This window comes from Geotrypetes seraphini, chromosome 7 (assembly GCF_902459505.1).
Source record: "Geotrypetes seraphini chromosome 7, aGeoSer1.1, whole genome shotgun sequence".
Lineage (NCBI taxonomy): Eukaryota > Metazoa > Chordata > Amphibia > Gymnophiona > Dermophiidae > Geotrypetes > Geotrypetes seraphini.
Window position 1 is genome coordinate 13,329,956 of NC_047090.1, and position 23,076 is coordinate 13,353,031.

At 46.2% G+C, this 23,076-nt stretch overlaps 1 protein-coding gene across 1 annotated transcript in view; it reads right to left on the reverse strand.

Moving 5' to 3' along the window:
* The window catches only part of NUP107 (nucleoporin 107), a 94,625-nt gene that overhangs the window by 18,019 nt on the left and 53,530 nt on the right, over positions 1-23,076 (reverse strand). Inside the window, exons 18-25 of the mRNA XM_033951647.1 lie at positions 20,123-20,192; positions 19,217-19,335; positions 17,654-17,692; positions 15,561-15,711; positions 6,705-6,817; positions 5,470-5,572; positions 1,418-1,578; positions 682-807 (exon numbers count right to left, since the gene is read on the reverse strand). Of these exons, the coding sequence (XP_033807538.1) occupies positions 682-807; positions 1,418-1,578; positions 5,470-5,572; positions 6,705-6,817; positions 15,561-15,711; positions 17,654-17,692; positions 19,217-19,335; positions 20,123-20,192 (882 nt within the window). The remainder of the gene's footprint in view (positions 1-681; positions 808-1,417; positions 1,579-5,469; positions 5,573-6,704; positions 6,818-15,560; positions 15,712-17,653; positions 17,693-19,216; positions 19,336-20,122; positions 20,193-23,076) is intronic.

The window sequence follows — 23,076 nt, forward strand, 5'->3', positions numbered from 1 at the left end:
GCCCGATTCAAAGAAAAAAGTTTCAGTTCGATTTGGCCTATTGAATTGATTTTTCAATTCGATTTTCATGTCCAATTGGGCGTTTTTTTTGTTTGTTTTTTTCAAACGTCCTGGTGGGTTTATTTTGCAGCCTTTCCACCCACCCACCCCTCTTTTCCCTCTCCAACCCCATGCTGGCACTGTGGTGTAAACAAAATAAACAAAAGACTTTTCCTCGCTCTGTTAGGTCCTAGCTCACACTCGCGGTCTAACACCAGCTCTGGCAGGATACACATTTCAAATCTGACATATTGTAATCACAAAATAGGAAATAAAATTAATTTTCTTCTACCTTCCACTGTCATATCCAACATTTGTTTTCTCTCTCTCTGCCTTGTGCAGAGTCAAACTGCTCTATTCGCCTCCATGCAGCATCTCTCCCTTCCTCCCCTCCATTATGATGTGCAACATTTCTATCTCTCTTCCCATGCACCATCTCTCCCTGCCCTTCACGCTATGTCCAACATTTCTCCCTCGCTCTTCTCCATGCATGTCTCCCTTCCCTTCACTATATGCAGGATTTATCCCTCTCACCTCTTTCTATCTCTTCTCTCCTTTCCTCACCTCCACCCCAATTCTTTCTCTCCTCCCCCCACCCTGACAGGTAGCTTTTCACACTCATCTGCACATTAAAAACCATACCTCATATTGTTTTTCTTTATGTTCGTGGGCCACCCTCTCGGTGAAGGATGCTTCTCTCACCAGAACCGGCTTCTGTGGGGCCATGTTCATGTGTTTAAACCACTCATTGAAGGTTTCATGGGCCTCCTAAATTACAAGAAGGAAAGGAGGTGTATCAGCATATTTTTATCACAATCCCATGTCATTCTTTAGTGTCCATCTCAACCTCAGTCCTTCTATACCAGCATTCTTCAATGCAAGGCTTGAGGGTCAGTGGCTGGGCCCATTCAGACTCTGATTCTTATGTGAGCCTAGTTATAGGACAATGAAGCTATTGTGACATCACTGATAAGCTTTTAGGCATTGGTGGATTGAGGCATTATGACATCACAATCTCAGCTCTGGAACGTTACTACACTTTGGGTTTCTGCCAGGTACTTATGACCTGAATTGGCCACTGCTGGAAACTGAGCTTGATGGACCTTCCAGTATAGCAACGCTTATGGTCTTATGTTCTAACCATCCCATGTCATTCTTTAGCGTCTATCTCAAGCTCAGTCCTTCTACACCAGCATTCTTCAATTCAAGGCTTGAGGCTCAGCGTCTGGGCCCATTCATACTCCTTAAATAATGACACTGGGATGGTTTCCTGCAGTTATCCGTGGGGACGGGAACAGTGATGAATTTTGTCACGTGTCATTCTCTAGTTGAAAGCACTCTCAAAGAGGTGGGCCTTGAACACTGAGCCCCTTCTTACCAGATATGCTCTGATACACAAATGTTCTCGGACAGCATTGTCATCATCAGCTGGGAGTGGGCTGTCCATTCCCTGTTCCTCCCACTGACTGTATATCTCTGCTATGGAGTCTTGAGGAATCTTCACAAACACCTCCTTTGCTGCCTCGTGTTTCTTGGATGCTGCAAAACATAAGATTTAAAGTAACTTTTTTTTCAGCTGCAGCAAAGGGCAGAGTATAGAACGGGATCAGCCACAAATGGAAAATGATTTGCAACTCTCCGATGGCTCCAGACTGGATTTAAGATCCCATCCTAGAGGTTTCTTAACCCTCTGATACCATAAAGCAAGGGCCCCCAATCTCCTGCAATTCTAGGGCTGCAGGAAGGGCCATCAAACGCAGCCCATCTTATGGGATTCCCAAGAGACCAAGAACAGGAGCATCGGCACTTGTAGCAGAGGCTGTTCCTCTCCCTACTTGGTGCTATTCTGGATGCTACGAAGAACAGGAAAAAAACTATACTTCAAGATGTCAAATCTCACAGCTTGTTCCCATCATGTCTGCTTTGAAATATAGATCTGCAGCTCCCGAAGTAGTGAGAGAAATGCAAAGAACAACATACAAACTAACTGAGCTTTAGGATAACTTGCCACTCTTGCTGAGAAGCTTAAGCCCCTTCTTATCTTTCAGAAAGGCTCTGAAGACAAGTCTTGTTCGCCAAACATTTTGTAAATTAATTATTCAACTTTTTCCAAATTAGATTTCTTTTGTACAGTTCTTTTGTATTACTCTGTTCTTAATGTTAACCGAGTCGAGCTCCAAACTGGTTGATGACCCGGTGTATAAAACTAAGTCTTAGTTTAGTTTTAGCTGGGACCATGTTGCCTCCTCCTTCTGTCAAGGGAGCGGGGAAAGCAAGCGTAAAGTGAAAGGGATTGGCTTGGGAAGAAATAGTGCGAATGGAAAGGAAATGGAAAGGATTTGACATGCCATCTTTCTGTGGTACAACCAAAATGGTTTTATATGTAATTTCTGTCTCCCCTAATGGGTTTACAGTCTAAGGCAGGGGTGTCAAAATCCCTCCTCAAGGGCCGCAATCCAGTCGAGTTTTCAGGATTTCCCCAATGAATATGCATGAGATCTATTTGCATGCACTGCTTTCATTGTATGCTAATGGATCTCATGCATATTCATTGGGGAAATCCTGAAAACCCGACTGGGTTGCGGCCCTCGAGGAAGGACTTTAACACCCTGGTCTAAAGTGCTTTTGTACCTGGGACGACGAGGGGTTAGATGACTTCGAAGTGGAAATCAAAGCTGGTTCCCCTAACCAAATGGGCTGTTCTTCCCTCTCCTGATCCCCCGTTTTCCTCTCCATCCTTTGTACCTTCTATCTCTCTTATATAACTAAATTTCCACAATCACATCAGCAATATCGTTAAAACAACATTCTATAGATTACGTAAAATTCGTTCAATCTCCAAATTCTTATGTCTAACGTCATTAAATATTCTAATTCACTCTTTGGTGATCTCTAAAATAGACTACCGTAACGCACTTTTTAAGGGAATATCATTAAATGAAATTAAACGCCTTCAGATTATTCAGAATATTTCCATTAAACTTATTACCAATTCTCGAAAGTTGATCATGTTACACCCCTTTTAAAAAATGCACATTGGCTTCCAGTTATCCAAAGGATAACATATAAACTTTGTTTGCTTACCTTCAAATCCCTTTTCAATAAAACACCAGCTTTCATATATAAATGCCTAATTCCATATAATCCTGTCAGAGCTTTAAGATCAAATGAACAAAATTTATTAACTATCCCTTCACTTAAGATTATAAATACAAGACGCCAATTTATTTTTTCAGTAACCGCGCCACAGACCTGGAATGCTCTTCCAATTTATTTACGAAAGGAGCAGGACCTGGGAAGATTCAAAAGTAATTTAAAAACATTTCTTTTTAAAGATGCCTTTGATATTTAATTTCTTAATACCCAGGTCATTGATTTTATTCTATTAATATGCTTTTATTTTTTGTTCCCTCATGTACCTTTCCTTTTTTGTTCTGGTTTCCTATATTAAATTGTATTTCATTACCCCTTTTTTACCTTATGTTATGAATATGATGAGTTAATTTTTAACCTATTGTATTGTTTTAAGTTTGTATTGTATTATATTGTATTGTTCCCCTTTGAATGTATTTTAAATTGTTCATCGCTTAGAACTATGATTAAGCGATTAATCAAAAGAATTAATAAACTTGAAACTTCCCAGCAAGAGACAATTGAAGGTCCTTTTACTAAGCTATGCTAACAAATGGGCTTAGCATGCCATTAGGCAGGTCTCTCTTATGCCAAGCCCATTTTTAGCATGGCAGCGAAAGAGGCTTAATTTTGTTTTTCCAGTGTTTCAAAGTTATCAGATGCTTAAAGATCAGCACCCAAGAAAAAGATCTAGGTGGCATCGTAGACAATACGTTGAAACCATCTGCCCAATGTGCAGAGGTGGCCAAAAAAAAAAAAAAAGAAAACAGGATGCTAGGGATCATTAACAAAGGGATGGTAAATAAGACCAAGAATATTATAATGCCCCGGTCTCTCTTACACCAAGCCCATTTTTAGCAGCAAAAAAGGCTTTATTTTGTTTTCCAGTGTTTCAAAGTTACCAGATGCTTAAAAGTCAGCACCCAAGAAAAAAGATCTATGTGTCATTGTAGACAATACATTGAAACCAATGTGCAATGGTGGCCCCCCTCCCTCCCTCCCCCCCAAAAAAAGCAAACAGGATGCTAGGGATCATTAAGAAAGGGATGGTAAAAAAGACTAAGAATATTATAATGCCTCTGTATCACTTCACTGTGCAACTTCACTGAATACTGAGTTCAATTCTGGTTCCCATAGCTCAAAAAAGATACAGAATTAGAAAAGGTTCAAAGAAGAGGGACCGGAATGATAATGGAGATGGAACACCTCTCAAATGAGAAAAGACTAAAGAAGATAGAGTTCTCCAACTTGGAAAAGAGACGGCTGAAGGGAGATATGAATTGAGGTCTATAAAATCCTTAGTGGTGAATTAATTTTTTATTCTTTCAAAAATTACAAAGACTAGGGGAGGCACTCGATGAAGTGACTTGAAATACCTTTAAAACAAATAGGAGGAAATATTTTTTTCACTTACAGAATAGTTAAGCTCTGGAACTTGATGCTGGAGGATGTGGTAACAGCGGTTAGCGTAGCTGGGTTTAAAAAAAGGATTGGACAAGTTCCTGGAGGAAAAGTTCATAGTCTACTGTTGAGACAGACATGGGGGAAGCCACTGGGATCAGTAGCATGGAATGTTGTGGCTCTTTTGGGATTCTGCATGGAATGTTGCTACCAGGTACTTGTGACCTGGAATGGCCACTGAAGAAACAGGATACTGGGCTGGGTGGACCTCTGGTCTGACCCAGTGTGATTATTCTTATGTTCCTATGGCTGTACACCAATGTTAGCATTAATATATGGCGATTAAAAAAAAAAAAAAATTACTGCAGGAGCACTTTCTAAGAGGTGGTAAGAACTCCTGTGTTAACCGTATGCAGCAATGTAACATTACATAATAACATAGTAGATGACGGCAGGTAAAGACCCGAATGAGTCCATCCAGTCTGCCCAACCTGATTCAATTTAAATTTTTTCTCTTAGCTATTTCTGGGCAAGAATCCAAAGCTCTACCCAGTACTGTGCTTGGGTTCCAACTGCCGAAATCTCTGTTAAGACTTACTCCAGCCTTAATGTACATGAAACATCCCCCCCCCAAAAAAAAAAAAAAAATCAATCGTACACTTATTGCACACAGATGCCACAACTAATGTGGAATGCTATTTTTGTTGCGTTAAGTACCATTATCATATAACACAGTTCAGTAAAGGGCCCCTAAGATCCCGATTTCCCAAGATAAGGGCCAATTAAAGTAACTGTTCATAGGACTTGAATGAGCGTCTGAGCATTTACCTCACCGGCCCACAGTAAGAAGCTAATATTTCTCATACATCTTTGAAACCGACGAAGCAAGCTTTATACCTAAGAATTTCCTGATAATGGCATTGCTTTGTTTAAGTGCTTCGGCCCTCTGTGCAGGATCAAAGACGAGCCAGTCAATCACATCAATCTTCAAACGATCCTCCTAAAATCCAAAAAAGATGCCATGCAATTGGAATGATTCAGGTAAACCAAAAGCACAAAAAAGAAAAATCTGTCTGACATATTAAATCTGCTAAGGAGAAAGTTCACAGAAGGCATCAAATGGCCTTTCATGATCTTTATTAAACAGCTAAAAAAATATTGTCCCATCTACTTATTTGAAAGTATCTTTATTAAGTCCCCTTTGATGAAGCTGCATTACGCTTTTATATCACCAGCCACGGTTAATAAAGGGTTTTGTTGCACTTTGTATCATTTGTCTGTGGCTTATGAAGGCCTTGCTCCCACACATTATCACAGTATACTTTGGAGGAAAGGCAGGAGAGGGTAGATATGATAAGAGACCTTTAAATACCTGTGCACAAGGCAAGTCTCTTTCATTTGAAAGGAAGCTCCAGAAGGAGAGGGCATAGGATGAAGTTAAGAGTTGACAGGCTCAAGAGTAATCTAAAGAAATACTTTTTACAGAAAGGGAGGTAGATGCGTGGAATAGTCTCCCAGTAGAGGTGGTGGAGAGAAAAACTGTGTTTGAATTCAAGAAAGCGTGGGACAGGCACGTGGGATCTCTTAGGGAGAGGAGGAGGTGGTAGCGGATGCTGCGGATGGGCAAAATGGATGAGCCATTTGGCCTTTATCTGCCATCATGTTTCTATAACCATAAAGCTCTATGACCTCACAATGCAGGTCTAAAGAGCCTTAGCCTATAGGAAGAGGAGATGCAAATTTAAGAGCCTTAGCCAATAGGGAGAGGAGGAGATAGTGGATGCTGTGGATGGGCCATTTGGCCTTTATCTGCCATCATGTTTCTATAACCATAAAGCTCTATGACCTCACAATGCAAGTGTTAAGTGCTTTAGCCTAAAGGGAGAGGAGGAGATAGTGGATGCTGCGGATGGGCCATTTGGCCTTTATCTGTCATCAGGTTTCTACAAATGGGACCCTCCATTTAGACACCCTGAGGATGCAGGAACCTATTCTGTAATATAGGGGTGGGCTCCATGATCCTTGAAGGCCATAACCTATTCGGGTTGTCAAGATTTTCCAAATGAATATACATGGCATTAATTTGCAAGTATTGCTTCCACTGTAAGCAAATATACTTTTTTTTGCCTTACCTCTGTGGTACCGGAATCCAGGGCTGGCACAATGTCATGGTGAGTAAATTCACCGGTATCTTTCCTACGAATGTTTTCCACAACTGTTTTTGTTATTGTTGCCACATCAAGTCCTATAAAAAGTTATATGAATGTATATTATACTAAATATTTCTACATCCAAAGTCTGGCAGTAGGAACCCCCTCCAATGAACAGCATAAGGAGAAATTAGGTTCTTACCTGCTAATTTACTTTCTTTTAGCTTCTCCAGACCAGTAGAGGTTAACTTTACGATTGGGTATATATCTAATCATGACCAGCAGGTGGAGACTGAAAACAAAACTTTGGGACAGTATATCCTAGCCCCTCCTCTCTATTTCCCTCAGTCTGCCGAATAGCCAAGCAGAACCAAGAACTGGAAAACAACAGAGAGAAAAAACAATACTCCGAAAGGAGTAACAAATAACATACCCAAAAATGCTGTTGGAAAATGCAGAGGAGAAATTCCCGAAGGAAGAAGGTCCCCACAGCTCGCCAGCTAAGCCAGCCGAGCCACAGCCGCTGTTCTTTAATTCTCCCCGGCCCTAGAAAAATACTAGAACCCGCAGCAAAAACCAAAAACTGCCCGCGCAACAGCCCCAACAACAACAACAACAGACAGGGTGGGGACCTCTACTGGTCTGGAGAAGCTAAAAGAAAGTAAATTAGCAGGTAAGAACCTAATTTCTCCTTCTTTAGCACTCTCCAGACCAGTAGAGGTTAACTTTACGATTGGGACGTACCAAAGCAGTCCCTCTCACGGGCGGGACCCCCGAAGGGCCGATACCAGAACACGCTCACCGAACACCGCGTCCCGACGCGCCTGAACATCTACCCGATAATGCCGAACAAATGAATGCAAGGAGGACCAAACCGCAGCCTTACAAATATCCACCGGAGGCACGAGCGACGACTCAGCCCAAGAAGCCGCCTGACCCCTAGTGGAATGAGCCTTGAGAAACTCCGGAACCGGCTTCTGACTCAGAAGATAAGCGGAAGCAATCATCTCCTTGATCCAACGCGCAATAGTAGCCTTAGAAGCGCCAGCCCCCCGACGAGGACCCGCCAGAAGCACAAAGAGATGATCGGAGCTCCGAAAATCCCGGGTCCGCTGCACATAAGCATGGAGGACCCGACCGACATCCAACTTGCGCAGCTGTCGTTGCTCAGAAGAACCCTCCCGACTACCCAAGACCGGGAGGACCACCGATTGATTGACATGAAAAGGAGAAACTACCTTCGGCAGAAAGGAAGGAACAGGCCGCAAAACAACCCGCTCCTTCGAAAACTCCAAGAAGGGAGCCCTACAAGAGAAAGCCTGTAGCTCAGACACCCGTCTAGCAGAAGTAATGGCCACCAAAAAGACCGACTTCAGCGTAAGGTCCTTCAACGAACAGCCATCCAACGGCTCGAAAGGAGGGCGCACTAGAACAGAGAGAACCAGATTGAGATCCCAAGAGGGAATCGAGGGCCTTATGGGAGGCCTGATCAACTTGGCCGCCCTAAGAAAGCGAATCACATCAGGAATGGCTGACCAACGCTGACCTGTCACCAGCCCCCGAAAAGCCGACAGGGCCGCCAGATGAACCCGAAGAGAAGACCAGGCCAGGCCCCTATCCAGGCCATCCTGCAAAAACTCTAGAATGTTAGGCAGAGAAGCGCGAAAGGAGACCACTCCCCGCGCTCGGCACCATTCCTCAAAAAGACGCCAAACCCGTACATAAGCCCGAGAGGTAGAAAGCCTCCGGGACCCCAAAAGTGTAGAGATCACCTTGTCGGAATATCCCTTCTTACTCAGGCGGCCCCTTTCAAGAGCCAAGCCGTAAGACAAAAGGGAGACGGGTCGAACATGGGAATGGGACCCTGCGTCAGAAGATCGCACTCGAGAGGCAGAGGAAGAGGATCCGCCACCAGATGCCTCACCAGATCCGCATACCACGGACGACGAGGCCAATCCGGAGCCACCAAGACCACCAGCCCCGGATGGCGAACAATGCGAAGCAGTACTCTGCCCACTAATGGCCAAGGAGGGAACACATACAACAGCCCCTCCGTTGGCCACGGTTGGACCAGAGCATCCAGACCCTCGGCCAGACCGTCCCTGCGACGACTGAAGAAGCGGGGTACTTTGGCGTTGCCACTTGTAGCCATCAGATCCATCAGGGGCTGCCCCCAAGCACGCACTAGCAACTGAAACGCCTCGGCGCCGAGACACCACTCTCCCGGATCCAAGAAGTGACGACTGAGGAAGTCCGCCTGAACGTTTTCTACCCCGGCAATGTGAGAGGCCGAGAGGTCCAGAAGATGCGACTCCGCCCAAACCATGAGCCGAGCCGCCTCCTGCGCCACCAGAGTGCTCTTGGTGCCCCCCTGACGATTGACATAAGCCACCGCCGTGGCATTGTCCGACAGGACTCTGACCGACTTGCCCAACAAAAGGGAGTGGAAAGCCAACAGCGCCAGCCGGACCGCCCTGGTCTCCAACACGTTGATCGACCAGGAGGCCTCCTCCGTGGACCAGGTTCCCTGAGCTGAGTGACCCAGACACTGGGCCCCCCAACCCAGGAGACTCGCATCCGTAAGGAGCACCGTCCACTGCGGAAGATCCAGACCCACCCCCTGAACTAGGTGAGGGGTCCGGAGCCACCAACGCAGACTGCAGCGCGCCAAGCCTCGCAGGGGAACCGGAACATCCATCCCGTGCCTCTGGGGAGACCACCTCCGGAGCAGAGCATACTGGAGAGGACGCATGTGGGCCCGCGCCCACCTCACCACGTCCAGGGACGCCGCCATCGACCCCAGGACCTGGAGGAAATCTCGCGCCCGAGGACACCGGGACGCCAAAAGCAGGCGAATCTGAGACTGCAATTTGCTCACCCGGGCCTCTGGGAGGAAGACCTTCCCCAAGGAGGTGTCGAACAGCACCCCGAGGTACTCCAGACGCTGAGCCGGAACCAACCGACTCTTGGAAAGGTTGACCACCCAGCCCAGCGACCGGAGAAACTCCACCACCCGAGCCGTAACCCGGGAGCTTTCCTGCAACGACTTGGCCCGAATTAACCAGTCGTCCAGGTAAGGGTGTACCAGGATGCCCTCCGACCGCAAGGCTGCCGCGACGACCACCATCACCTTGGTGAACGTCCGGGGAGCCGTGGCCAGCCCAAAGGGAAGCGCACAGAACTGATAGTGCCGACCCAAGATCGCAAAGCGCAGGAAACGCTGATGAGAGGTCCGAATAGGAACATGCAAGTAGGCCTCCGTCAGATCGAGAGAAGTGAGAAACTCCCCCGGCTGAACCGCCAGAATGACCGACCGCAGCGTTTCCATACGGAAAGAGGGAACCTTGAGAGCCCTGTTGACCCCTTTCAAATCGAGGATGGGCCGAAAAGTCCCCTCCTTCTTGGGCACCACAAAGTAAATGGAGTACCTGCCCGTGCCCCACTCCGGGGGGGGCACTGGAACTACTGCCCTGAGATCTAGCAAGCGCTGAAGGGTCTGGCGAAACGCCAGCGTCTTCCCAGGAGTCTGACACGGAGAAGCGAGGAAAAAATCCGGCAGAGAGCGGGCGAACTCCAGGGCATAACCGTCCCGCACCACCTCCAGGACCCACTGATCGGACGTGATCTCGGCCCATTTGGGAAAAAAGTCGCGCAGCCGGGCCCCCACCGGAACCAAGGGGGGCGCCGGCAAGGCGTCATTGTGCAGGACGGGAAGCGGGGGAACCGGCGGAGGGATTCCCTGCCCCCCGACGGGCCCCCCGAAAGGGCTGCATGCGCTGGAAGAACCGACCCCGGGAAAACCCCGGAGACTGGAAAGAAGCAGCCCCACGCCCAGGGCGATACTTGCGAAATTCCCGCAAACGCCCCCGGGCCGCACCACCCCGAGACGCCGGGCGGGCACGGTCCTCCGGCAAACGGGGAACTTTCGAGTCCGACAGAGTCTGAATCAACTTATCCAAGTCCTCTCCAAATAAAAATGACCCCCGAAAGGGAAATTTAGTAAGCTTAGCTTTGGACGCAGCATCCGCCGCCCAAGCGCGCAGCCACAACACACGCCTTGCGGCCACGCCAAAAGCCATGGACTTAGCCGAGATCCGCACCAAGTCATACAGAGCATCCGAGAGGAATGAGGCAGCCATCTCAATCTTCGCTACCTCCTGATCCACCAGAGACCAGTCGTCAGACTCTCGATCCAAGACCCGCTCCGCCCACCGAAACACGGCGCGAGCGACCAGTCCCCCACAAATAGCCGCCTGGACCCCAAAGGCAGAGACTTGAAAATTTTGCTTAAGGATGGTCTCCAATTTGCGCTCCTCAGAGTCCCGCAAGGCAGAACCGCCCTCAACAGGCACGGTATGCCGCTTGGAAATAGCCGAGACCACCGCATCCACGACTGGCGAAGCTAACGTAGCCCGATCCCCTTCAGGAATGGGATACAGGCGAGCCATGCTGCGCGCCAGCCGAAACGGCGTCTCCGGCGTTTTCCACTGCTCAAGAATAATATCCCGAATATCCTGATGCATAGGAAAAGAGCGGGAAACGGAACGGATCCCTCGTAACAGAGGGTCCCCCACACGCGGAGTCTCCGGCGGCGCGTCCTCAAAACGCAAAGCCGAAGAAACCTGTTGAATAAGGTCAGGCAGCTCATCTCTCTGAAAAAGGCGCACCACGGACGCCTCGTCACTGGAGAACGGGAAACCCGACAACCCGCCGCCAGCTTCCGTCCCCTCCAGAGGGTCCTGGAATTCCTCAGAAGGGTCCAGGTCCTCCTCCAGACCGACACGTTCCTCCGACCACAAATCCTCGTCCCACGACACCCGCGGACGCTTGGACAAGAGAGGCGGCGGAGGGGACGTCACGTCAGACGAGAGAGGCAAAGCCGCAGGGAGCGCGGAGGAAACCCCACCCCCCGAGACCCCCTGGGCGCAACCGGGACCCCCAGCCGCCTGAAAATAGGCTTTGCATAATGAAAAGAAAAAATCAGGGGAAAAACCCCCCGAGGGTCCCAAGGGACTCCCTGCCACAGCAGGGGACCCAGCAGAAACCTGCCCCTGCTTAGCCAAAACAGGGGGAAGGTCACCTGAGGTGGAAGACAAAATGGAGGGGCCAGACAGAGAAGATGGCGGTTTTCCCGCCAAAAAAGCTCCCTCCATAGCCTGAAGCGGCTGAGAAACCTGAATAGTCTCAGCCGCTAAAGCAGGCAAGCCGGCATCAGCTGTCAAAAAATCAGCTGAGAGGGAAACCTTCGGGGAATCCCTCCGTGGGCGGTTGTGGAAGACCGGGCTTCCCCACTGCTCCAAGCCGACTCGCGAGGCACCATCGGCGGGGAGCTCTGGGCGCCTGCAGCCGCTGCCGACGGAGCTCCACCACCTCACCGACCCAAACCGCCGAGTTCAGGCCGGCCGCGAATGCCTCGCGGCTGGACTAAAATTGTGGCCTACTCCCCCGGAGAAGGGCACAATTGCTCCATACGCGACCTAGCTATAAAAAAGTGCTGGTTACATGAAAAAATACAGTAAAATACAGTTTTCTTAAAGGGAAACAACCCTTCAGACCAGCACTACCTCAGGATTTTTTTATTTATTTATTTTTTTTTTTTTTACAGAACAGACTCCACAGGCTCTCGAAGCAATATGCCTTGCTTGATTTAGGGGGCAAGGCTTACTGCTGAGGCTCCTCTAAAAAAATGTGGGGAGGTGGAGGAAGTGGGGGGAGGGACCCCGCTCGTGACCCGCCGGGTTTGACACCCCCGAGGTCGGACGAACCCCCAAACAGAGTCCGCCCAAGCTCCGTCCGGCTAAAAACAGGGACAATAAACCCCCTAAACAAATTCCAACAGCCCTACCAAGGGAGATGGGTACAGATCACTCAACACCTGCTGGAGACTGAAAGAAGACTGAGGGAAATAGAGAGGAGGGGCTAGGATATACTGTCCCAAAGTTTTGTTTTCAGTCTCCACCTGCTGGTCATGATTAGATATATACCCAATCGTAAAGTTAACCTCTACTGGTCTGGAGAGTGCTAAAGAATACAAATTTATGTCTAGGAGTATACTGTCTGTGCACAGAGAAGTATCAGACACGTTAAACTCAGCGAATCAAGGGAAAGTGGATCGAATTAGTTTCAATGCAGTAATAGTTCAATATAAATGAACTAGGCAGGCAAAAGTGGAAAGTGTGGCGCAGCGGGGTTAAAGCTATAGCCTCAGCACCCTAAGGATGTGGATTCAAACCCACGCTGCTCCTTGTGACCCTGGGCAAGTCACTTAATCCCCCCATTGCCCCAGGTACATTAGATAGATTGGGAGCCCACCGGGACAGACAAGGAAAAATGCTTGCGTACCTGAATAAATTCATGTAAACCGTTCTCAGCTCCCCTGGGAGAACGGTATAGAAAACTGGATAAATAAAAAATAATAATAGTAATAAAAGCTGCTTTTCTCTATCCCCCCTCTATTTATTTTCTGTCAGGAGCTCGTAATTTATGAAGCCCAGTAGCCCCCAGCAGAGAAACCATTTAAACAAAAATCTCATCACATACATCATTGTTAAAATCGCTCAATTTTTTTTTTTTTTTTAAATTCAATTTTTCTATACCGTTCTCCCAGGGCAGTTCAGAACGGTTTACATGAATTTATTCAGGTACTCAAGCATTTTTCCCTGTCTGTCCCGGCGGGCTCACAATCTATCTAATGTACCTGGGGCAATGGGGGGATTAAGTGACTTGCCCAGGGTCACAAGGAGCAGCGTGGGTTTGAACCCACAACCCCAGGGGGGCTGAGGCTGTAGCTTTAACCACTGCGCCACACACTCCCCTGAAAAACAATCATAGCTTCAGTAAAGGAACTTGCATGCTGTGACTTGGACATCCAGAGAGAAACCTTGCTGCTGTGTTTTGGATGTGCCGAGTCAATGTGTGGTTTTATTAATAGTCCTAGATAAGGACAAATTATGCTTACCTGTTCATTTTCTTTCCATTCAACATAAATAAAAAAACAACAACAACCCTTTCTCTGTGTCTAATGACATAACACACATAGGATGACAAGACGAACATTGTCCATCGCCATTCAACTTCTAACAAAGCCGCTCTGCGAGTTACCCATTAATTGAGACATCAGTACGGCCAACCTATCTGTCAAGCAATTTTGCACACATTTTACAATCATAGTTAATAGGTGATATTGGTCTGTAGTTTTTCACCTAATTTGTGTCTCTGCTCAGTTCAAGAAAAACAATTATAGCTTCAGTAAAGGAACCTGCTCTGTCTCTGGCGGTATTCAAATCCAGGGCTGTGGAGTTGGAGTCGGAGACAATTTTGGGTACTGGAGTACCAGAAACTGAAGAGTCGGAATCAAAGGATTTATCTACCGACTCCACAGCCCTGTTCAAATCCAGACTCAAAGCCCATTTCTTTGAAGCTGCTTCAATTCCAAACTTCAACCCTCCTGCTAAGCACCAATATGTTTTTATCATTCCCTCTAATTCCCCCATCTGAGCACTGTGTATTGATGCATCTTCTTGTCCAGTTTGTCTGTCTTGACTAGATTGTAAGCTCTTTTGAGCAGGGACCGTCTCTTCTGTATAGTAGAAGCTGTCTGAACACTCAGTGACATCACAATGCATCTGGGTCATGCCCAGAATTCTTGATGACATCATAATGCAGCTCTATACGATTCCCCCACCTGAGAGCACTATGTATTGATGCATCTTCTTGCCCAAGTTGTCTGTCCTGACTAGATTGTAAGCTCTTTTGAGCAGGGAGTGTCCCTTCTATGTTTTGATGTACAGCGCTGTGTATGTGGGCTGTGTATATGGGCGGGCTGCTTCTGCTGCTGTGGCTTCGGATGCGGGCAGCTTCGGGCTGTAGGCAGGCTCTTTCGCTATGGTCGGCTTCTGACTATGGGCGGGCTGCTTCGGCTGCTGGCAGCTTTGGGTGCAGGCGGATTCTGGCTGTGGGTGGGCTGCTTCGGGCTGCGGGCAGGCTGCTTCGGGCTGCGGGCAGGCTGCTTCAGGCTGCGGGCAGGCTGCTTCAGGCTGCTTAGCAGCAGACCACCAGACGCACCCCCCTGTAGAAGAGGAAATTTTTTCCCCTGGTTTTTCCTCCTCTACAGAGGGGTGCGTCTTATAGACCGAAAAATACGGTATATAAATTCTGATAAACTTTAGGACCTGAGCGGCTATATCCTTTGAAATTACACAGAGCTCTTCACCCTCTCAAACAGCATGGAATTTTGAAACTTTATGGAACAATTATGAAAATGGTTTAGGTTGGAAGTAACATTTCCATAGTAAGCTAAAAAATAAATCTGACTCGTGTCAAATTGGATGTATAAAAAAATGAGCTAGCCACAGATGAAATCTGAGTGTCCAAGCTCAACTTGATAAAATAAAACAAACATACAAACAGTATTTTTGCTTGTGGAGATGCAGCATACTGGTTTGAAAACAGATGCAGGCCAGGTCACTCATCCCATTTCAATCTTCAGTGAAAAGCAGTAGGCCAGATCTTTGCTTCCCCCTTGTAGTATGCGTAGAGCAGTGTCCCGCAAACTGTGGTCGAGCCGCGGCACACTAAATGTAGTGGCCGCAGCTCGAGGCATCCAGAAGTGCACGGACATCGACGCGATGACCCGATGTCCATGCATGCATGAAGATCCTCCAGATGGGCCCTGAGCCGCCAGTGGGGAGGGGGGGGTTTGCCGGTAGGGAAGACGCATTGAGAGAAGGAGAGGGGTTGGCGCAGGCTGATTGCCTACAGGACGTGCCTCTCGCTGCGAGAGACACATCCTGTAGGCAGTCAGCCAGCACCTCGAGGCACACAGTGTAGAGCTCTCACCTGCCTCCTTGGCCAGTTCCAGACAATGCTGACGCTGTTCAGAGTCCGTCACACCTTCCAAAAACATAGCGTATTGCGTAATAGCAAACTCCTGAGGCAAGTGGCTGATGTAGAAAGCAATTAGATCCGTGTGCTTCTCATTTATCAAAAGCTGCAGAATGAAAAACAAACACACGTTTAACACAGACATACAGACACCCACAAATAGATATCCGTACATATTATATAAGCATATTTTACGTATTCATTAGCTGACCGTATGAACTAGATTGATTACAGCTACTTTTAGAAAGACTCATTTAAACACCAGTATTGAAACAGTTGCACTGGTTACAAAACAACAAAGAGTCCAATTCAAAATTCTTTCCATAATTCATCAAACTTTGTACCAAGTCTCTCCTGCTGTTTTCCAAGAGGTCTGTTTTTTGTTTAATCTATCAGCCTAAAAGAAGTTTGAGATCAGAAAACAGTATGAAATTATGTTTGGAAGGTAAGATGTTGATCTCCCACATCCAAAAATGTCAAACGAAAAAAACTTTATGACAACCTAATAGCCTCCAAAGCAGCTAAACTGGACAGACAAATCACCACCCTGTTATCTTCAACTACAAACTACAACACCTTCAAGAGAGATACTAAAACCATACTCTTCAAAAAAACACATAAAACCTATCCAGCACGACCAATCCCAACCCAACATCCAACACTCTCTATACCCTTAGGACTCTCTAATATTCTTCTATTTACCTAATGTTATCTAAAACCACATAATTCACCCCATTCTTATCTCCGAAAGACTTCTACTTCCAGTTGGTAACTCTTTACTCAACTTTTTTTTTTTTTTTTTTTATTACCTTAAAAATTTTATATCATCGCTTATTCTATTCTTTCAAATTTTGAATGTAATTCTTGTTTTTAGTTTGAATGTAATCCGCCTTTAACCGCAAGGTAATGGCGCAATAGAAATCACTAATGTAATGTAAGATTGGTGCCACTATGCTGTCTTTAAAGCTGTGGAATACCTTGCCAGGAATTTTGCGTTTGTGTGATGCTGGATTGAATTTTAAGACAATGTTAAAACCCCACTGTATGTGAAGGCTTTTTTGAGTTGAAATTTTACATTCAAACTGGATTTGACATTTTTTGATGCTTATTGACCATTTTTAGGAGTGTTCTTTTTAACAACTGAATTATGTATGTTTGTTTAATATTTTATGCCTGTTAATATATAAACTGTATAGGCAATATACGGTACACTTCTCTCTCCATATTCGTAGTTTCAGCAATCGCGGTTTTTAGCTTGCTGGCTCCTCCCCTCAAATTACGTCAGCTTGCATAGAGAAATCGCTGATTCCCAGCACTTTCTTCACCGTGTTTTGCCTCTCCTTCAGGAACAGGCCAGGTTTCCCACCATGTTATTCACGGTTTCACCATATTCACGATGTTTTTTAATGGAAAACAGTGAATAACATATGAAAAAGTTATTTGTGGGTCTGTTAATCCCCTATCACCGCGAATATGGAGGGAGAAGTGTATACATTTTTAAAGAAAAAATAAATTAATTAAGAAACCAATCTGGTGCAAGTTCCCTGGTCAAAGATATCTGAATAATTTTAAATATGTACTGTGCGATATCAAATTCTTGGTCATTATCATAGAATAATCAATAATGTCACAAATAGTTAAGTCTTAAACACTGCTTTATGATTCAACCTTGTGATCATCTCTTGGGCCTTTTTGCAACTTTCAAATGTCAATCGGTCTTCTGAACCCCTCTGCTAGGGAACTGCTCATCACCGATTCCCACATCACTCTGCCTTTGCACAAACCTTCCTTGGGTTAAGTGTTCACTTTTGGTTTAAACTACCACCGGTAGGGCCTTTGCAAAGGATGGGCCTGGGTGCCACATCACTCTCAAAGTCAGCTTGTGAATGTGCAAAGCCACAAGCTTGCAAGGGATAACATTGAAGTGCTGAAAGTTACCCTTGCCTGGGGACCATTTGATCCAGCTCTTGCCCTGACCACCTGTAATCCACCCCCACCCCCTAAAAAAACCAACAATCTTTTACTTTGCAATAGTTCAGAAATTGTACCTGAATGTAGGTCTTTAAAACTTCAACAGAAACTTCTTCCTGACAGGGAACAAAAATTGTTAGTGACGGAGGAAAGACTCAAGAGTCATACACACAGTTATATTTTGGTTTATTTTGTATTACTATAAGATAATACACTTCTCCCTCCGTATACAGGGGTTATTACTCGCGAATTTGGTTATTCGTGGGCTTTTCCTCCGATCCATTCCCCACCTCCATCCTGCGTCCCGGACCTCCCCAGACCTTACCTGGTGGTCTAGCGGTGACGCAGGGCAAAAAGCGATCTTCCTACGCTCCTGCCCCATGCACAACTGTCATAAAAAATGGCTGCCGTGAGTTCCCGTGGTCTCAGGAGACTACAACGGGAACTCACGGCAGCCATTTTTGATGACGGCTCTGCACGGGGCAGGAGCATAGGAAGATTGCTCCTGCCCCGCTTCACTGCTAGACCACCAGGTAAGGTCCGGGAGGCGGAGGAGAGGTTCAGAAGGCTGGAGTGAGGCGGGGGTAGGTCAGAGTCGGCCATAAAAGTTATTCGTGGGCCGGCTCTGCCCCTAACCCTCGTGTATACGGAGGGAGAAGTGCAAGCTTGTGTATAAGAATGTTAATTAAGCTTTGAGTGATTTTAATAGCTAAGTCACATTGAGGATAATGTCCCTCAGTGCCTAATTTTGAAAGTTTTTTGTAATATCGCTGTCTGTAAACCTCTCTGAACTGTTTGTGGTATTGCAGTATATAAAAATCAAGTTATTCAATCTGGGATCAAGTTAATCTTTTAATGGAAAATCATGTGGCATTGTCATATGATACGGTTCTATTTGGAATGTGTATGAGAGCTAAAAGCCAAATATCTGCAGCAAATAATAAGCTTTTGATGATCCTTACAGGTGTGGGGATACAAAAAAATAACGTTTAATTGGAAGAATTGTTCTAGACTAAATTACAGCTTCTGGTGGAACTCAGTGTGTCATCTGTACAAAATGGAAAGGTTAATTGCAGTACAAAATGGTCATTTTACTAGATTTCAGGATATGTGGGGGCCAATAATAAATTATTATAATGATTAATGTTAATTTGTTATTCTTTTTCCTTATGTGATAATTGAAGAAAGGGGGGGTGAGTTATGGAGATTTGCATATATATATATTTGCATAGTTTTATATGATTAATATACATAAGAATTTTATTATTTGTGTATGGTTATGGGAGGGGGGTGGGATATAAATCTTTTAGTTACATATTGTGATGGAATTTTCAAGTGATAATGTATTATGATAATTTATATTTAATGTACACTTGATGTATTTGTTAAAATGAATAAAGATTTGGAAAAAAAAAATAAAGTTATTAAGCAAAAACACATCATAACCAGTTAATAAAAATCAGCACCAAAACTACCAAATCCTATCTTATTGGAAAGACAGCTGTTGGAGCAGTGCCCCCTCTCTCCCTTAAGTGAAGGAACTGGTCTAAACTCAGATTCACCTGTAGAAATGGTACTAGCTTAGCACAGAGCTTTCATTTGCTCTCCTGGGACCTGAAGGTAAAAAGTGACACAATTACCTTTGTCTCCAAGCCCAACGTTCGGAAGAAAAGAATGAGGTGAGTCATGAAACGGAGGAGGTGCCCCGGTAGCGGAATCCGTCCCCTTGAAAGCCACTCACTGAATTCATCCATTAAACCTATAAATCACCAACACAGAGTTACTAGCCCCGAGGTAGAGACATTCACCATTAATAGATAAAGGGGATGAGACTTGTATACCGCCTCTTCTGTGTGGTTTACATAAGCAAAACGGTTTACATATTTTTAGACAGGTACTTATTTTTTACCTGGGCTATGAAGTGTTAAGTGACTTGCCCAGAATCACACAGAGCTGCAGTGGGAATCGAACTCGCATCCTCAGGGTGCTGAGGCAGCTGCTCTAACCACTAGGCCATTCCCCCACTCCCAGTGGCCTATGTTGCTAACTACGTAGAGTTTCAGTCTCAGCTAACCAGAGCTGAGCTTGTGATGTCATAGTGCATCATTCCACCAATAAGAGCCAACCTCATCAATGATGTCACAATAGCTTGATTGTAAAGGGTAAAGGATTTGCTATACTGCTTTTTCTGTGTGGTTGCAATCAAAGTGGTTTACATATTTTAGACAGGTTCTTATTTTGTACAGGGGGCAATGAAGCGTTAAGTGAACTGCCCAGGGACTCAAACTCACGACCTCAGGGTGCTGACGGAGCTGCTCTAACCACTAGGCCACTCCCCCACTCCAAAGCAGTTGTATGCTGGGAGTTCAGTTTCAAAACATAAAGCTGAGTGTTTAGCACCTTACTTAACACTTGAAAGGCATGTCAAGTCATGGCTGCTACAGTGTAGCTCACTCGACTCCCCTCTCTATTTTTACACCCGCCAATGGAGCAAAAGGAACAATTCTGGTAAAGATCTTTCAAAACTGTGAAGCACCGAATCTTACCATCCACACCTCCAAGGATGATGAACTTTTGAATAACATGGTAGTGTTCTTTGTTTTCTTCTAACACTCTCTGAAAGGTAATAGAAAAACAAAGTGTCATCCCTCCAAAACACATGACTAGGCTTCAGCAGACCACCAGAACTTACGCTAGATTTCTGAGCTGCCAAGTCACATTTTCCTAAAAACATCAGGCCCAATATTCAGTCAGCGTTCATCGGCATTTGACTGACCATTGCCAGCGTTATACTTGGCAACAGTGGCATAGCTAGGGAGAGAGGCATCCAGGGTGGAGCCCCCCCAAGGCAGCTGGGGTGGTGGTGCTCCCCCCCTCCCCCGAGGCACCCTGGGTGGTGGTGCCCCCTCCCAAGGCGTCCGGGGGGTGGTGCCCCCCGACCTGCTCCTTCTCTGCCCCCTCCTGCCGCACACACCCGTTCCCCCGTACCTCTAACATTCCCGATGCAAGCAGCAACCCCCAACCTGCTGCTCCCGCCAGCGTCACTTCCTCCGACATCACTTCCTATGCGTGGGTCTAGGAAGTGACATCAGAGAAAAGAGCAGACGCTGGCGGGAGCAGCGGGTTGGGGGTTGCTGCTTGCGTCGGGAATGTGAAAGGGGTACAGGGGAAGGGAAGGGGCGCGTGCAGTAGTTGTGGGGGGGAAGAGGAGGACAGGTGCCAGCACCCCCATCAAGACGGCGCCCAGGACGTACTGCCCCCCACCCCCTCCTTACTACGCCACTGCCTGTCAAATCAACGTCGACCCACGTCCAGGCTCCGGCACTGAATTTCCAGGTTTACGGAACCAGTGACACCAATGTTCCCTCTAAGATGCGCAGCTGGTGGGGTCGGGGGCAATACCTCCCTCACATGCCACTCTCCCACCTTCTGCCGCTGCTGCTTTCCTGAAGAGACCAGCTGTAGCATCTTCCCATATACTGTATACCCGCAGCTGCCAGCCCACCCTCTCCGATGTCACTTCTTCTTCCACAATCAAAGTACTGGGTGAAAGTAAACAAAAATCCCCAGAATCACTTGACTACCAAAAACAAAGAGATTGTGAAAGTGTATGAAACTTTCAAACCAGGATGGTGCTCAGAAATTCACAGTCCCTTTGATTTTGGTAGTCGAGTGATTCTACTTCTTCTTCCACACCATTTCATTCTAAATTCAGCAACTCCCCCCTTTTACCAAGCTGCTCCACACGAATAGCATGCATATAATTTGCAAGCTATTCGTGCTGAGCAATGCTCTTGAAAAAAAAAAGACAACTGACTCCAAAAAAAGAATTGCCAACGAAACTTAAAAGAATCCAACGATGAGGCAAAAAATGGTCAAAAGGTTCCGTGAGTGATTGCAGAACAGCAAAACCGCCAACATACAAAGGAATATGTATACTAAAATAATAATAAGAGTGTGACAATGTAAGGTACCCTCAGTGCGCAGGATAAGCGACGGGAGAAAAACTCCAACGCTTCAAGCGAAGAGGTAGAGGCTAGAAAGCCCCCACCTACACACCATCATGGGGTACCTATAGTGTGTTTTGAAATTAAATAGCACAATCCCAAACAAGTGCACAATGAACACAAAAAAAAAATGGATTCACAAACTGCAATCACTCAGGGAACCCCCCAGCCAACTCCCAGCAAAAAAATCAAAAAAGCAACTTAGCTTGAAGAGTCTTCATTCAACGTCCAGGGGTGCGGGAACAACGTAGATGAAACACCGCAAAACCAGGTTCAACCAAGCCTGGTTTCGGAAACAAAATCCCTTCCTCAGGAACCCATGAATCAAGTATCCAAACGGACTTCAAGAAAAAAACGGACTTGAAAAAAAAAAAAGAACATTGCTCCCACCATGAATGTGTGCATCGAGCCCTCGGTCTTTATGTTTGAAGGAAGGCCATATCCAGGTTCTTGTGGCTAAATGCATTTGACTTCTTTGGATGAGGGAATGATCAGTTGGCATGTGCTATTGATGCTAGGTGTTGGAGAAAAGGTGAATTATTTGTTCTGTTGTGTTAGCGTGTAATGTGTGGAGCACGATACAAGATAGCTTGAATATAATTCTTGCGTTTGTAGGTAGCCAGTGTTCCAAATCATTTGAAGTTTGTGCATTAGGGTAGAGACTAGTCTGGAAGGATGCTAAGGAAACGCTCGATTGCTTTTGCAATGTTTGTTCGCTGTAAATGCTGCGACATTTCAGTAAATAAATACACAACAAGCTGGAGTCATACACAAGAGAAAAGAAGATGTGTTCTTGGCCTCTGCCTCTTCCCAGCTGCTCTGTAAAAACCGAAGTTACAGCAGCTGCTTCCTGATAAAGTTTCCTCCATTTACACAGCAGCTGCAAACATGGCTACAGAATCTGCCATCATCTCAAATGTTAGATTCTACTTTAATATTATGTAAACCTATCCAAATTTAGCTAAACAGTTTGGGTAACAGCATCAGTATTGACTAAAAATAATATTTCAAGCACGGTTCATAGACAACCCCGCGAAAGACAAAGGCGTGCGTCGACAACTGAGCGCAAGACGGAGGCGCACGCCGAAGAAAATTAGTTTTTAGGGGCTCCGACGGGGGGTTTTGTTGGGGAGCCCCCCAGTTTACTTAATAGAGATCGCACCGGCGTTGTGGGGGGTTTGGGGGGTTGTAACCCTCCACATTTTACTGTAAACTTAACTTTTTCCCTAAAAACAGGGAAAAAGTGAAGTTTTCAGTAAAATGTGGGGGGTTACAACCCCCCACACCCCCCACAACGCCCCCACAATGCGGCGCGATCTCTATTAAGTAAAGTGAGGGGGTTCCCCCCCACGCCGCCCCCCCCCCCGTCGGAGCAGTAAAAATAGTAATTTTCTGCGGCGCGCACCTCCGCACTGCGCTCAATTGTCTGCACACACCTTTGTCCCAGCGCGCTTTTGACCCGACACCTTTAAGCACACTCCTTTAGAAGAGCC